Genomic DNA, 18,232 nt, shown 5'->3' on the forward strand with positions numbered 1-18,232 from the left:
TCAATGCTCTTACTGAGGGAAGGAGGTTGTTGGCCAAGATCTCGCGATACATGGCCCCATCCATCCTCCCCTCAATACGGTGCAGTCGTCCTGTCCCCTTTGCAGAAAAGCATCCCCAAAGAATGATGTTTCCACCTCCATGCTTCACGGTTGGGATGGTGTTCTTGGGGTTGTACTCATCCTTCTTCTTCCTCCAAACACGGCGAGTGGAGTTTAGACCAAAAAGCTTGATTTTTGTCTCATCAGACCACATGACCTTCTCCCATTCCTCCCCTGGATCATCCAGATGGTCATTGGCAAACTTCAGACGGGCCTGGACATGCGCTGGCTTGAGCAGGGGGACCTTGCGTGAGCTGCAGGATTTTAATCCATGACGGCGTAGTGTGTTACTAATGGTTTTCTTTGAGACTGTGGTCCCAGCTCTCTTCAGGTCATTGACCAGGTCCTGCCGTGTAGTTCTGGGCTGATCCCTCACCTTCCTCATGATCATTGATGCCCCACGAGGTGAGATCTTGCATGGAACCCCAGACCGAGGGTGATTGACTGTCATCTTGAACTTCTTCCATTTTCTAATAATTGCGCCAACAGTTGTTGCCTTCTCACCAAGCTGCTTGCCTATTGTCCTGTAGCCCATCCCAGCCTTGTGCAGGTCTACAATTTTATCCCTGATGTCCTTACACAGCTCTCTGGTCTTGGCCATTGTGGAGAGGTTGGAGTCTGTTTGATTGAGTGTGTGGACAGGTGTCTTTTATACAGGTAACGAGTTCAAACAGGTGCAGTTAATAAAGGTAATGAGTGGAGAACAGGAGGGCTTCTTAAAGAAAAACTAACAGGTCTGTGAGAGCCGGAATTCTTACTGGTTGGTAGGTGATCAAATACTTATGTCATGCAATAAAATGCAAATTAATTACTTAAAAATCATTTAATGTGATTTTCTGGATTTTTGTTTTAGATTCCGTCTCTCACAGTTGAAGTGTACCTATGATAACAATTACAGACCTCTACATGCTTTGTAAGTAGGAAAACCTGCAAAATCGGCAGTGTATCAAATACTTGTTCTCCCCCACTGATATATATATATATATATATATATATATATATATATATATATATATATATATATATATATATATATATATATATATCACTCTCACTCAGGTCACTCAGGTCACTGTGTGTTTTTCTGTTTATGAGTATTGTGCTTGGTCAGCAGGATGGTGTGACTGAGACACATCTGAGGGGGAGTGAAAAGAATAGATCCAAAATGTCCAATAGCAGGGGATGGAATCGAGAGAGCAGCAGACCGGACAACCATGACCGCTGACGTGAAGCTTGTAACATGTTGGCAGTGCAAGATATTATTGGGTTCTGTATGGCTGACTGTGAATAGATATGAGTGTGTTTGTGTTTGTGAGAGAGAGAAGGAGAGAGAGAGAGAGAGAGAGAGAGAGAGAGAGAGAGAGAGAGAGAGAGAGAGAGAGAGAGAGAGAGAGAGAGAGAGAGAGAGAGAGAGAGAGAGAGAGAGAGAGAGAGAAATAGAGAGAGAGAGAGTCACCATGGCCATTATAGCTTGTGTACATCTCTTTGCATGTCAATCACATCAAATGAGTTTGGAGGAAATTAAATATAGATGCATTTCACATGTGCTCTATCAATCAATATGTGAATATTGGACACACAGATACAGATGGTGAGTCTTAATCTGATTTCCCTGTTGCAGGAGTAATGTATTGGAGTTTTAAAGTTTGTAATTTCCACTTTGAGATTTCCCATAAAAATATAAATAAATCAATTAATTATAATCGCCATAATAATTCACATTTCCTCTTGCTATAGGATTATTTTCCTGCTGTAGCAAACTGACTCAAATTAATATCCTATATCTGTAGGACATGGCTTGATTAATTGCGCAAAGAATCATAACGCAGATAGTATGCTAATACAAAGCCAATTGAGCCACCTCTGAGACAATGATATGCCAAGAAAACACACACACACACACACACACACACACACACACACACACACACACACACACACACACACACACACACACACACACACACACACACACACACACACCACAAGCCTTTACTTCCCTCACACCATGCTCCACTAATTCTGTCTTCGATATGCAAGATATTTCTAGGGAGAAAAACATATTATCAACAGGGAAAAGCATAAGCTGTCAAACATGGCTACAATTAATTTTCACCACATTCTCAATGTATTTGGGTATTATAAGGACATGTAAGTAAATGTCACTAAATCAACACATAATAACCTCTTATCTGAAAACCACTGTATTCCGCTGGTTCTTCCCAAAAACCACAAGACTGGAAACATGCTGTACTCTAACCACCATGACACTAACACGCAATACTTAGACAGTAAAATAAATGAGTAAACCACTTTAGCTCTGATTGACCCAAGTTCACTCGTCTAGCCTCTCTATCTCTGTCTCTCTCTCTGTCTCTCTGTCTCTTTTGTTGTTGTTGATTGTATCAGTCCTGGCACAGCGTGACCTGTGGCTTTGTCGAGTGTGTCACCACATGGAAGCAGAGGCTTTGTCACAGAGAAGCTACTGTCATCTCCACGCCCTCTAAAAAGCACTAATCCAAACTTCCTGGGTTTGTTGATTTCTCAATTTGCCCCTCTACAGCCCCCCTGCTCATCTGGACACCTCCATCCACCCCAGCCCCATGCTCCTCTGGACACCTCCATACATCCCAGCCCCCATGCTCCTCTGGACACCTCCATACATCCCAGCCCCCATGCTCCTCTGGACACCTCCATACATCCCAGCCCCCATGCTCCTCTGGACACCTCCATACACCCCAGCCCCCCTGCTCCTCTGGACACCTCCATACACCCCAGCCCCCCTGCTCCTCTGGACACCTCCATACACCCCAGCCCCCCTGCTCCTCTGGACACCTCCATACACCCCAGCCCCCCTACTCCCCTAAATCCCCATCAGCTTATTCAGACACAGTTTTTATTACACACATTAAAAAAAATATCTCACCATGTGCACTGCAGCTATAGAAAAGCAAAAAGGCAATTTACCTGATTCTATTTCAAGGTTGGATGGGAGAGAGACACATTATGTCTGTGGTCCATAATGGATGTGAAAAAGACTACAGCAGTAGAGTAGTACAGCTCTCAGGTACTTGGACATAGCACCTTCACTCTGTACACTGGTGAGCTGAACACCCTCTCACAGTTACCACCTCCACCATCTCTTAAAGCCATCATGTTCATCCATACACACTTTAGCACTTTCCCACCACACCAATTTTCCACTTCCCTCTACAACAGTCTCAATGTATCCACAGTCTCAATGTATCCACAGTTTCAATGTATCCACAGTTTCAATGTATCCACAGTCTCAATGTATCAACAGTCTTAATGTATCAACAGTCTTAATGTATCAACAGTCTCAATGTATCCACAGTTTCAATGTATCCACAGTCTCAATGTATCCACAGTCTCAATGTATCCACAGTCTCAATGTATCAACAGTCTTAATGTATCCACAGTCTCAATGTATCAACAGTCTTAATGTATCAACAGTCTTAATGTATCAACAGTCTTAATGTATTAACAGTCAATGTATCCACAGTCTCAATGTATCCACAGTCTCAATGTATCAACAGTCTTAATGTATCCACAGTCTCAATGTATAAACAGTCTCAATGTATCCACAGTTTCAATGTATCAACAGTCTTAATGTATCCACAGTCTCAATGTATCAACAGTCTTAATGTATCAACAGTCTCAACCTATCAACAGTCTCAATGTATCAACAGTCTCAATGTATACACAGTCGCAATGTATACACAGTCGCAATGTATCCACAGTCTCAATGTATCCACAGTCTCAATGTATCCACAGTCTCAATGTATCCAGAGTCTCAATGTATCCACAGTCTCAATGTATCAAGTCTCAATGTATCAACAGTCTTAATATATCCACAGTCTCAATGTATCCACAATCTCAATGTATCCACAATCTCAATGTATCCACAGTCTCAATGTATCCACAATGTATAACCTCATAATCATACTCAAATATATCCTCCCTATATCCTCAGATGAACTCGCCACTATTTATTTCCTCTTATTTTCCCTGTGCACCGCATGTGAGAGAAACGAGGAGGGACACTGAAGTTGAAAGGAGAGATTTCCTCCTGCTTGTTCACCTCAGAAAACCCTATCTCTAAAGGCCAAACAACAAACAAGTCTTATTTATGCCCTAACTCACGGAGTCAGCGCCATCCAGAACTTCTCTAGGAAACAAAAGGGCCATTTGTTTAAATATTCTCTTCCATAAGGCTGAACATTATTCACTCTTCTAAATGTTAAGTACCCTAATTATGGACAGAATCCAGGATAGATTGTGCATTGCTCTCCAGTTCCTCTTTGTTTCTCTCTCATTGCCTGTTGCCTGTTCTCTTGTAGCATTCAGTCTGTGAGAGTTGGAAACTTGGCATGAGTCTAAAGTATAATTCCAATAAAATAAAATTGTATTTGTCACACGCGCTGAATACAACAAGTGTAGACTTTACTGTGAAATGCTTACTTACGAGCCCTTTCCTAACAATACAGTTAAAAAGTAAGAAAATGTGAAAATAGATAAAAGAAAAGGTGATCATACTCTGGATTGATTAAAGCAGCCAGACACAGGGCCACTCTACCACACAATGAACCAATTAGAATAGAAGTAGAATCCTTTTACTTCATTTATGAGATCTCAACCTCACACACATATGTCACAGACAAAGGTACACACACACACACCATAGACACATGTACAGCAAAATTTGGTTTGGAACACACACTGATATGAACAAGTATGATCAGTCATGCTGCTCCGTTTATGCGTCCCTTGTTCATCTTTCTCTCTCTTCCAACCAGTCTGCTGCAGTATCTGTACATCTCCCCTCTCCTGTCCTCCTTTCTCTTGTTTTTCTCTTTCCCTGACTAGTGTTCCATATCAACCCTCCTGTCTCTAGTTCATCTCTCTGCAGGGTGATGGTGGTGTTGTTGTTCTGTCTGTCCTGTATCTCTCTGTCTGTCTGTGCATTGAACCACACTCTCCCTCTCTCTGCCAAGTCTAGATCAGCGCTGGGTTGCGGGACTTGTTTATCAATAACAGAAGACTGGGACATGCTGTTATTGTAACCCACCTGTCTCTCAAGCAAACATTTATTATGTGTTAAGGTTCAAAAGATGGTTTGATCGATGGGAGTCCTAAGGTGATTAATTAAGTCTGCTATGTCATGATGAAAGAGATGCTGGAAAGTTGGTCAACATATCAAAGGGATTACAAAGACACAGAGATGAAAAGACAGACAGAGTAATATGTAGATATGGATGACTGCACACAGGAGCACAGGCAATCATAAATACACACACGCGTACACACAAACACACACACACACACGTGATGTCTCACCTATGGCATCTCCCTGCTCGTGCACCATACTGGCCAGATCGCGCATGATTTGGCTGACATCCAGCATGTCCCTCTGTAAAGGAAACAGACAACGAAGGGTTAAATAAATACATTCTACGCTAGAGGTCATGGGCCATCCACATTCCCCAGGCTTTCTTCTTCTATAGTCCCAATGGATTCCCCAAAATAGACAGGGATATGTACTGTAAGTCAAAGCACTAAACAATTTCAAGAAATATATTGAAACTACTCTCTGAAGTTAAAGGTCCAATGCAGCCGTTTTTAATTTCAATATCAAAACATTTCCTGGTAACAATTAAATACTTTGATTGTTTTCAATTAAAATGGTAAAAAAGAAACAAAAATAGCTTCTTAGCATGAAGCTATTTCTCATCAACATTTTTGGTAGGACTGTCTGTGAGTGGTTTGAGTGAGAGACCTTATTGGAGGAGTCTAATGAGAGGGAAATGTTCCCTGAAAACTGGCTGTTATTGGCAGAGGTTTGAAACACTCTTTTTTATTGGTCTATTAACTTATACCACCTGGTGAACTCCACCCATGCAAAACAAGCTGAAATGTCATGCTGTCTTTTCAAACAGCTCTTACACTAAAAGGGTATTATCCTAATTTTCACAATTTCACAGTATTATTCCAACCACATAGTGTGGAAATATCTATAAAATACAGCATAAATCTAGTTTTTGACTAAACTGCCCCTTTAAAATCCATTCCACTAAGCCCCTTAAAAACTAAATGTAAATTTGTGTTTCATATGAAACGATATAAACGTGTATGGACACAGTAATTGATAGAGTGTTGTTTACGTCTGTTTTCATTTCAGTCAGTGTGCAGTCTGGCCACTACAGCGAGAGAGAGAGAGAGAGAGAGAATTACCACACTGGGTGACCTGCACTTTTTTCCCTCCTCCCCAGTTTCCTGGCTTTGAATCTGTGTATCAGCACAAAGCAATATGAAGGCTTATAAAACCTCTGTCTATCTCCCTCTCACAGGTCCCCCTTTCCTCCATTATAGCGCCATGCAATCACAGCTGCGTTTGTATAGCCTCACCCACTGGGCCATCCATCACAGGTGTCTGATATTGCTGTGGAAACTGGCAGCAGCCATCCTGGCTCTTGGCAAACACCATCTGGTTGGATCAAAAATGGCCTCTGGCAAAACCTCATGACGCTAAAGACTTTCTTGCTGCTTTCGTCTTTGGGTAACCCTCTCCATCACACAGGAATAGAATAACAACACATTTATTTTACCTGGCAAAGCGGTTGCTGGCAATCTGAACTCAGTTCATTACAATGACAGAACGCTATAACAAAGTCATGAGTGAGAGTGTGAATAGAAGAGAGAGAGAAAGCGAGAGAGAGAGAGAGAGAGAGAGAGAGAGCGAGAGAGTGATGGGCTGTCTTCTGTTCAGATCCCTGCCTGCCTGGGGGTGGAGTGGGAGTGGGCAGGCTTAGGGCCAGATGTGTGCGCTTTTCCATATTTTACAGGGTTATATTAAGCTCATGGCCACTCTTCCGCCATTGGCCTCCCAGCCCCAGGTTCACTCTGTTTTCAACAGGAGGGTCTCAGTCTACCCACACACCCACACCCATCCCACCAACCATACATAATGTCCCCCAGAGAGGGTTGACCCATGTTGGGATGGGGACAGGCTATGTTCCATATGCTCTGCTGCACTTCCTGTACACTCTGAATTAATCATCCATAGACAACAGCACAATGACCTCAAAAGACAACCGGAGTCCTTTGAAAGACAAATGTTGGGAAAAGGTCTTAAGGTATTAGGAACTGGAATCCTACTCTCACCCAAGACTATTGGTAGTCTTGCTAGCAATTCAGCTCCACTTTCATAATTCATGGTGGTGAAGAAATATCCCATGTCAGTGTGTCTATAGTATGCAGTGGTGTAAAGTACTTAATTAAAAATACTTGAAAGTACTACTTAAGTAGTTTTTTGGGGGGATATGTACTTGACTTTACTATTTATATTTTTGACTACTTTTACTTTTACATCAATACATTCCTAAAGAAAATAATGTACTTTTTACTCCATACTCCTGACACCCAAAAGTACTCGTTACATTTTGAATGCTTAGCAGGACAAGAAAATTGTCCAATTCACACACTTATCAAGAGAACAACCCTGGTCATCCCTACTGCCTCTGATCTGGCGGACTCATTAAACACACATGCTTCATTTGTAAATGATGTTGGAGTGTGCCTCTGGCTATCTGTAAATAAAATAAAACAAGAAAATAGTGCCGTCTGGTTTACTTAATATAAGCAATTTGAAATGATTTACACTTTTACTTTTGACACTTAAGTATATTTAAAACCAAATACTTTTAGACTTTTTTTACTAGGTGACTTTCACTTTTACTTTAGTCATTGTTTCTATTAAGGTATCTTTACTTTTACTCAAGTATGAAAATTGGGTACTTTTTCCACCACTGACAGTATGTAGAAGTCTTGTTTGACTCTTCATGTCAATACCACATCTGTCGTTATGGTGTTTCTGTGATGCAATAGACAGCCAACAAACAGAGCTCTTGTAAGAGGCAGAGGGGCCTGTATTTGTTTCATGAGAAATAAATGTCAGACAGAGATGCAGACATCAGTTCCATCTGACACAGAGGCCACCGTAACAACACCAGACACACAATTAAACTGCACACTGAGATAAAGGAGACAAAAACAAGTGGCTGACTGACAGGTCCGCCGGTCGCCACTGCTGTTCCATTCCTCATGTTCCTGAGGTCTAACAAGAGTCTGGGTCGGGATGACACCGCCAGAAATTAGATCTGACGATTGGCTGATATGAGCATTGCCATGAGAGATTGCAGGTTGATTCCAAAGGCTTCAAACATGCTGATTGGCTGACAGAACTGAAGACAAGACCAGTCGATTGGCTGATAGTGTACTGATAGTGCTTTAGTGCACACTAAATAAGGAGGAAGTGGAAGAATAGGACTGTAATCTCCTCCGTAGAAAGCTGATGTATCCTGTGGGATCCATCTCAGTCATGGCTCATATATAATATGTTACCAAATGTTAAAACTTGAGGATCAAGATCACAATGGAAAGAAAATTGTTTGCCCATTATGTTTTTAATGTTTCCATTGGACACTTTGGAGTCTTTTTTGAGCTGGTTTGAGTTGGCAGTCCTTGTCGTGCTGAGATGAGGGACATATGAAGGCATTGAGAAGACAACATTACATGCATGAAGTCCCAAACAATGACTCCGTCTTCAAACAGGACCAGCAAAACTCTAGAAGGACATGAATATGCTGGAATTGAAGTTCCTGTGAGAGTTAGAGTTGACCAGGTGTAGAGATCACCTCTGGTGTCTGCGGAGTGGAGGTAACTCAACTGTGAGGCAGTGAAGCAAATGATACCCTCCTCCTCCAGGTAAATTATCAGCAGCACCAGAAATAGGACCTCATTCGGATGCAGCTCAGCCACGACGAACGAACGAACGCAGCCGCACGGCTCAAAGCTCTGATGGGTGGCTGGCATTGGCACCGCCCCCTGCAGAGGAGTCTGGGAGATTCAGGGCTCGCTCCGTCACCCTCCAACAGGTGAGCCACCCTCCTGTCCTTTGTGTACCAGCCGAGGAACGAGAGCATACCTGTCAACCAGACTGGAACAGAGGGGAGGAGAGAGAGCGAGAGAGAGAGAGAGAGAGAGAGAGAGAGAGAGAGAGAGAGATAATATGTCTGTTGAAATAGCTGTCTGAGGATTTTCTATCAAATCTATACTTTTTGTATGAACATAGATGGGGTGAGGTGGAGTAGTGCTATGTATGTTGGCTCTCAGGTGCAGACAGACACTGGTTGAAGAGCTGGACCAAGTCAGACTGCCCTGCCATGTCTGTTCCTATCCTGGCACCTTGAGATGATGTTGTATTCACCCTGCACAGTCACATTACTCATCATCTGCTGTCAACACTCGTCATTTTCTCCTCTCTTCTTCCCGCTGCACGGTCACTCATCTTTCTCATTTTGAACGGACGGCTACTTCTCTTCTCTTCATTGAAAGCTCAGCGCCAGTCCACTCTCTGCTATGACTTTCAATCAGGCAGCCAATGTGAATAAAACGCACAGAAGATGATCGATGGATCGTGGCCTTTCTCCCTGTCATTATCAATAGTTGAAAAGGAATCTTCTGTAGACTAGATACAAAGGCAGTTTAGCTGTCATCACCTTTACATGAAAGTACCTTGAAATGGCAACCCCCGTATGACAAAGCATTACAACACTGAAGATCATGTAAATCCATGCTACAACCATCTAGAAAGCTGGAGGCTGAAAGTGTGAACCAAAATACCTCTCTCTCTCTTTCCTCCACCCTCCCCTTCTCTCCCTCCTTTTCGCTTTCTCTCTCTACCATTCTCTCTCTCTATTTCTCTCTATCCCCATCCTCCCTTATTTCCCTCTATCCTCCCTCCCTCCCTCCCTCCCTCTCTCTTACTCTCCCTCTCTTTCTGATAAATGTGTTAAGCACTGATAGGAGATTCTCTCCACATCTCCCACCTCAGCCCAAAGGCATCGGGCAACAGGACACAGTGTCACTGCCACAGCAGAAAAACTGTTAAGCAGATTTACGTGCACGCTTACTGGTGAAAAGAATTGGGAAAAACGATGACATTTTCCCACATGCACTTGCTTTCAAAGGGCTGGAGCGTGAGATGTCCCTTTTTTGCCCTTGCTGAATAAACGGTTTATAATGTAAAATCAAATGTTGCCTTTGCTGCAGCTGTCCAAAGACCTAACACCCCAGAACACACACTAAAGAAGATACACAGCATATGAACCGAAGGGCATCCTAAGGCATGGCCAGAATGACAATATTTTTATTTACATTTTATGGTTTCCTGTTGCGTGAATCCTGGTTGCTAAAGGTTTTTGTTGAGGTTGTGTTGTGATGTATGTTGTCTATTTATTATATTGATATTGTGATTTATTATGTTTGTGAGTCTCCATGATGAGGAGGAGACTGTATGTCGTTGTGATTTCTTCACACGTTTCCTGTTTATGTAATTCCTCCACAATACGGTCACTTTTAGGGAGGTGTGTATTTTATATGCATAGCCTTTTATGGTGAGATTACCTGTCAAAAATGTTAATCAGTAACGTAACTTCTGGATTACCCAAACTCAGTAACGTAATCTAATTATGTTAAATTAGAAGAAGACAAAAAATATCCATCAAACGCATTTGGTGTGTCATCATAGTGGTCTCTGAATTGTGGTCAGACTCGCTCAGGTGGAACAAACTTTAACTTGCGCCTTTTTTTCAATGCTGAATTGAATGTCATTGAGAAAACAGAAAGGTGCAATAACTAATTTTTTCGCAAACGTCCTTTCTGAATGTAAAAGTAATCCAAGATGTAATCATCTAGTATTCCAAAGTATCTGTAATCTGATTACATATTTTTTGCTGGTAACGTGAGTGATTACAGTTACAGTTTTTTGTAATCAGTTACTCCACAACCCTGGAAATCCTGCAACATCCATGGAAGTCCCACATATTGCTATAGGTCTGTGCTATGCAGACCATTGATGTTGCAGTTTGTTCCTACACGTACTGCCAAATCATGTACAAGATTTAATCAATCGGTTTTGGATGATGACAAAGGTTTTGGTTTCTTATTGAACCACTTGTTCGTCTTTTTATGACCACACCTGAGAGCTGCATGTAGGGGTGCTACCTGTCTGCCAGGGCAGAGCATCAGATTCACTGTCCTGTGGGTGCATTGGTAGGAGAGACACGCTTTGCCGTTTTTTCCCTCTTCCCAGGGCCAGGTGTTGTATTCAGATTCCCCCTGAAAGCTGTCCTCTGCTTTGCCCTGAGCTTTTTTATGAATTCATTTTGATGAAATGATCTCCGGTGTGTGTGAGGGGCAGCTGGGAGCTGACAGTACAGAGGCAGAATAAACCTCCGCCACCGACGCCTGATACTACCTCATAGTCTATCTTCAGTCTCTCTCTCTGAGCATTTATAATAATATCATGGTAGTCAAGGACGATAGGGCTAAATTGAATTACCCATCCCAGAGGAATGTTAAACATAGAATGACTAGAACGGTGATAAAGCCTCTCAGACCACAGTAATCTGACTGCACCTGTAAAGGACGTCAAGCTGCTTGCTTAGCGAGCACCACTTCTTCCTGATTCGGCTCACACCGAGGCTCGAACCCAGGACCTCTGCCTTGCTAGCACACGTGACCGCCCTCCTGAAGAGTCTTACCAGTCGGCGCAACGAGAAAAGCTAGCTATACGCTGGCGCAAGTGGGGACACTTCAGGCTGAGGAGTAAGTTTCACACATCCCCATGTGCTACACACCCTCATGGGTACACTCAATATGGTTATTATATGTCTATGGTGTTAAACTCCTCCTGACTGATCCCAGTGTTGGTGTGTCATATGAACAGCAGTGTATCCTTAGCGTACAGTGGGGAAAAAAAGTATTTAGTCAGACACCAATTGTGCATGTTCTCCCACTTAAGAAAATTAGAGAGGCCTGTAATTTTCATCATAGGTACACGTCAACTGTGACAGACAAAATGAGAAAAAAAAATCCAGAAAATCACATTGTAGGATTTTTAATGAATTTATTAGCAAATTATGGTGGAACATAAGTATTTGGTCAATAACAAAAGTTTCTCAATACTTTGTTATATACCCTTTGTTGGCAATGACACAGGTAAAACGTTTTCTGTAAGTCTTCACAAGGTTTTCACACACTGTTGCTGGTATTTTGGCCCATTCCTCCATGCAGATCTCCTCTAGAGCAGTGATGTTTTGGGGCTGTCGCTGGGCAACACAGACTTTCAACTCCCTCCAAAGATTTTCTATGGGGTTGAGATCTGGAGACTGGCTAGGCCACTCCAGGACCTTGAAATGCTTCTTACGAAGCCACTCCTTCGTTGCCCGGGCGGTGTGTTTGGGATCATTGTCATGCTGAAAGACCCAGCCACGTTTCATCTTCAATGCCCTTGCTGATGGAAGGAGGTTTTCACTCAAAATCTCACGATACATGGCCCCATTCATTCTTTCCTTTACACGGATCAGTCGTCCTGGTCCCTTTGCAGAAAAACAGCCCCAAAGCATGATGTTTCCACCCCCATGCTTCACAGTAGGTATGGTGTTCTTTGGATGCAACTCAGCATTCTTTGTCCTCCAAACACGACGAGTTGAGTTTTTACCAAAAAGTTCTATTTTGGTTTCATCTGACCATATGACATTCTCCCAATCCTCTTCTGGATCATCCAAATGCACTCTAGCAAACTTCAGACGGGCCTGGACATGTAATGGCTTAAGCAGGGGGACACGTCTGGCACTGCAGGATTTGAGTCCCTGGCGGCGTAGTGTGTTACTGATGGTAGGCTTTGCTACTTTGGTCCCAGCTCTCTGCAGGTCATTCACTAGGTCCCCCCGTGTGGTTCTGGGATTTTTGCTCACCGTTCTTGTGATCATTTTGACCCCACGGGGTGAGATCTTGCGTGGAGCCCCAGATCGAGGGAGATTATCAGTGGTCTTGTATGTCTTCCATTTCCTAATAATTGCTCCCACAGTTGATTTCTTCAAACCAAGCTGCTTACCTATTGCAGATTCAGTCTTCCCAGCCTGGTGCAGGTCTACAATTTAGTTTCTGGTGTCCTTTGACAGCTCTTTGGTCTTGGCCATAGTGGAGTTTGGAGTGTGACTGTTTGAGGTTGTGGACAGGTGTCTTTTATACTGATAACAAGTTCAAACAGGTGCCATTAATACAGGTAACGAGTGGAGGACAGAGGAGCCTCTTAAAGAAGAAGTTACAGGTCTCTGAGAGCCAGAAATCTTGCTTGTTTGTAGGTGACCAAATACTTATTTTCCAACATAATTTGCAAATAAATTCATTAAAAATCCTACAATGTGATTTTCTGGATTTTATTTTCTCAATTTGTCTGTCATAGTTGACGTGTACCTATGATGAAAATTACAGGCCTCTCTCATCTTTTTAAGTGGGAGAACTTGCACAATTGGTGGCTGACTAAATACTTTTTTCCACCATAATTTGCAAATAAATTCATTAAAAATCCTACAATGTGATTTTCTGGATTTTATTTTCTCAATTTGTCTGTCATAGTTGACGTGTACCTATGATGAAAATTACAGGCCTCTCTCATCTTTTTAAGTGGGAGAACTTGCACAATTGGTGGCTGACTAAATACTTTTTTCCGTCAGTAGGAGAGAACCACAGTAACCTCCCATGTTCCCCATCGGTCCCTGTTTGAAAACTGCTGCACTCTTTTTCTCCCATTCACAGCGAGAACGCCTTGTCTGAGTGCATACACACACACACACACACACACACACACACACACACACACACACACACACACACTGAGGGATGCAAACTACCCCGGGCAACAGATCAACTTATTATTTTCTCAGAAGGGAAGTGCTGATAGCGTTTTACTTGGATAACAGCAGACAGAAACTGATCTTAAGGTCCTCAGGGAGATGGACTGAGAGAGAGGAGAGAGAGAGAGAGAGATAGAGAGTGAAAGAGGAGAGAGAGAGAAAGAAAGAAAGAAAGAGAGAGAAAGACAGAGAGAGAGAGAGAGAGAGAGAGAGAGAGAGAGAGAGAGAGAGAGAGAGAGAGAGAGAGGGGGGGTATAGACAGGGAAAAGCACATTGTCAGATATTATTAGGCTCACCAGGGTTCACCATCAGGCTCCTCAGCACCTGCCAGGGAAGTCACTCTGACATTTATCCGTGTGGGTATGACTAAAGCAGAAGCCAGATAACCCTGTCTGAGCTACCAATCAAATGACTCCCTCCATCTCAGTGCCTACCTGAACAACCTATCATCATGACTACCTCCATCTCAGACCGCTCCACACAAATTACGCTGTCAGTCGTGTCTGAGGCTGATTCAGTAGTTTGGTGGTGTTGTGCTACTCAATGAGGACAGATTGATGCTGCTACTTTTCCATTCTTGTTCGACAAAGGCTCATGTGATGTGGCTAGATTAGGTGATTCTGAACATCGATGTTAAACTTCTGAAAGGTCTGACTCTGACTACAGATACATACAACGGCCCCAAAAATATTGTTATTAGTCTTCAAGTCTTTTCACACATTGCAGTGAATTGTAAACTCCCTTCAAAGCTGGAATGGGTTATATCATGTTGTCATTTCAAAAGCATGCTGTGTGAGATTCTGGCCTGCTTTCTTGAATGTTGTCCATATGTTATCACAACACTTAATCAAGTTGATTAAAGCAATTAGAGTGTTTCTTTTTCTTCTCAAAAGTTTTCTCCAAAGAGCACACCAAATATGCTGAGGGTCCCATACGATAAACCTAACATCAGGAGATGCCGATGATGACAACAAATATCTGAAACCTCTTTGAAATCAGATCCATTTATGTCACCCACAGCGGAGCGATCCTGTCGTTTAGAGTTCACATCTATCTGGTTCCACATCTGTCTCAGACACCGGCGGAAGAGAGGAAAACAGCTGTTTGGGTGGAGACAGACCTGGTCTGCATCCCAAACGATACCCTATTCCCTATATAGTGTACTACTTTTGACCAGAGTCCTATGGGTTTGTTGTGCACTAAATATGGAATAGGGTGCCATTTGGGACGTAACCCTGGAGTTACATGGTGTGATGCTTTGTATTTCAAAATGAGCCTTGAAACGAAGTCTGGTGAACATTATGATTCCATCCACGCTTAGGTAAGAGAACAAACAGGCCTATAAAGGCACCTAGGTAATTGGGTAACATTTAATATGCAGAAGAGACGGTGAAAACGGCTTCAGTACTGGGACATAATACTAATAGGCTGCCCAGATAGGAGGTGTAGTCTGGGATTGGCTGAGTGTCTATTTATAAAGTAGAGTGTTGTTATTGACCTCTCTGAAGAAAATAGCATCGGGGCAATGCACTCTCTGGCCACTTTGTAAACGACAAGCTTTATCAGAACGTTTGTTTGTTTTTTAGTTTGTTAATTCATAGTGTTTCTCTCTCTCTCTCTCAATGCAATCTAAGGATACTCTGGGCACTTTGGCTGGAAAGTGTTGTAATTTTCAAAACAATTCAACTAAAGACACGGCTACCGGCTCAAAGCTGATGCTGGATAGATGCACTTACTGCCCTTTCTATTGAGAAATAGATTAAATCACCTCTCACTTTGAACACTGCATACTTCAGATAGCAAACCATTCATTTGAAAGCCATGGTGCCATTGGAAAGCTGAACGTTTTTGCCCGTTTCTCCTCAGGAACACTGAGACGTTAAGGCAGGGTGTTGTAAACTCAGGTACAGCATGTGGATGTCTGAGCTCCATACCTCAATCTGCATCAGGGCCTCTTCTCTCTGGCGAAGGGCCTCCACATCTTCCTCACTGATCTCTGAGAGGAATGCTTGCTCCTGTCCATCCCCCTCGGAGCTCTCTGCTGCGTCGCCAAACAGGGGACCCCCCTCCTCACACAGCTCTGCAAACGGAGTCTGGGGACTCTGTGCTCACACACACACATAAGCGCACACACACACATGTGCACACGCATACACACACACACACACACACACACACACACACAGGAACAGACAGACAAACAAACATGTAAACAAGAGCAAAGAAGATAACATTATAATTAGATTTGTTTTGAAAATACCAACTTGCATTGCAGGTGCTTGTCCTGCACCTCTTTCTGCCTGACTCCACTAAAGGTCTAGGTCAGACAATGTGGTTCACAGCACAGGGCTAACCCCTGGCGGACTCATGGTCGTCTGTGCCACAGTACCTGAGTCAACCGGAGAGTAACTAGGGGGAAAACATCCTGTACCCCTGGAATACAATTTCACCTCAACACAACTAGAATGTTTCACACCGATGATGATAAAGACTTTAGATATATCACTTTAGCCAACTGCCACCCCCTCTTCACACTGTTTACCCAAGTCCAGATCAAAAAGGACTAGGACCCTTTTCTTCTCTGTGCAGAGAGTTTACTTAGCTCGCTCTCCTTTCAGCATACTCAATGGAAACGTGGGAGTCGGTCATTGAAAGAGGCGCACATTGATCTGCAAATTTTGACCCCTAATTGCATATGTATGACATTGATGAAACCCTGAGGTGGCTTTTGTTTTTCCTGCCCACATTGTGAATCATCCAATCATCCTGTCCTAGAGCACAGACAGCACATCTTCCTCTCTTTCCTCTCTTACTGTGGGTAGCTTCTTCAGTACGGAGGTGGGAGGGGCTAGAGGGGCTAGAGGAGGGCCAGTGTCTTTGGTCTACCCACTCAATGTCGACCACACAGCCTATCTGCTCTACCTTCTGTGCTGTTCTTGCTTTTTGTTGTCAGTGAATATGCACCATCTGCTACAGTAGTGTTACTGACATCCGAGGTATAGGTCTCTTGGCTGGGCTATACTAAATTATAGACCAACTGCTTTGTCCCTAAAACTGCAGAAATGTAGTAATTTGAGAATAAATATTCCTTATTCATGTTTATGAAAAAATGAATAACTTTTTTCATGAATGTGAATGGCGTGCCAATTAAGTTAATTTCTTCACTGAAGGTAATCACTGTTACATAACCTGTCCTTATATCTGGAGTCTGAGACGTTTTCCTCTTAAACCAGCATAATGAAATAAAATTGATTCAGCAGAAAATAAGCCTTAATACATTAGCCTCTGGTGTCCTGGTGCTGTAGGGTTCAGGGGTGTGTAAGGAGAACCTTGATACTAGTGTCTTCAGTAGGGCTACATACCTGAGTTTGTCTATTCTCCAGCGGGTCATTTGAGTATGATTTCAAAAAAGAACACTTTCAGGAAAATGTGAAATATGTTTCAATAACATCAACATAAGTTATAGCTATTTGCGTTGATTTTCAGGCAGCGCTCTACTTGACATGATCGTACTGATATTATTCCAGGACATTATAGTGAAAGTTTAAAAGGTGAGATGAAGATCAGGCAATGACAGCCTAGCTATCAGGTATGAACAGCTAAATGAGACATCACACAAAAATGTATTCTGAATTTACAGTAATATACTGTGCATTTTTTAAAATAGTAACTTACAGGTAACTGGATGCCAGTAAGTTACCTTAAAAAAAACATTTTTTAATATATTTTTTTACAGTGTACAGCAATATAGTGTCACCTACAACACAGTAACACTACACAGTGCATCATAAAGAATGTCTGGGTTTCTCATTAGCTTTACTGAGTGCTTTTGATAAGGATCAGTGCAGTTTTCAGTGTTGTTATTGCCAGTGTAATGTATGAATAAATTCAATCATGATTGAATTGCATTGTGAAGAGGTAAAAAGAATCCACTCAGTCCCTCTTAGAACTCATTGAAATGTGACACCTTCAAAAAGATTCACTGTTCATTCATCTCTTACAACAAATTACTTTGGGGTATTGTTGTTTTGTTGTCTCTCTCCTCTCCTGTCCCCAAAGGTGTTCTAAGAAGGATATATATCTCATTTGATCATTTGTACTAGATGTCTCCACGGGAGACAAAATACTCCTTAGATTCGGGGAAAGAACCACGGGTTACACAGAAGAGAGAGAGAGAGAGGTCTCCAGACACGATGCTTTCTGGTGTATCAACATGATACCTGTTATCTAACCTCAAGCCAGTTTTTACATGGTATAACCCATGACTATAAGTATAAATCCTAATATAGACATACAAATTGTCATGATTTACCACTGTATGTGAGTGAGTCCGTCTATTTCTGTGGTGTCTG

The 18,232-nt window shown here is 42.5% G+C and overlaps 1 protein-coding gene across 1 annotated transcript in view; it reads right to left on the bottom strand.

The window, feature by feature from the left end:
* The window catches only part of LOC121586013 (t-SNARE domain-containing protein 1-like), a 128,682-nt gene that overhangs the window by 50,825 nt on the left and 59,625 nt on the right, over positions 1-18,232 (bottom strand). The window contains exons 8-9 of the mRNA XM_041902427.1: positions 15,815-15,982; positions 5,458-5,530 (exon numbers count right to left, since the gene is read on the bottom strand). Coding sequence (XP_041758361.1) covers positions 5,458-5,530; positions 15,815-15,982 — 241 coding nt within the window. The remainder of the gene's footprint in view (positions 1-5,457; positions 5,531-15,814; positions 15,983-18,232) is intronic.

This window comes from Coregonus clupeaformis, unplaced genomic scaffold (assembly GCF_020615455.1).
Source record: "Coregonus clupeaformis isolate EN_2021a unplaced genomic scaffold, ASM2061545v1 scaf0071, whole genome shotgun sequence".
Classification (NCBI taxonomy): Eukaryota; Metazoa; Chordata; class Actinopteri; order Salmoniformes; family Salmonidae; genus Coregonus; species Coregonus clupeaformis.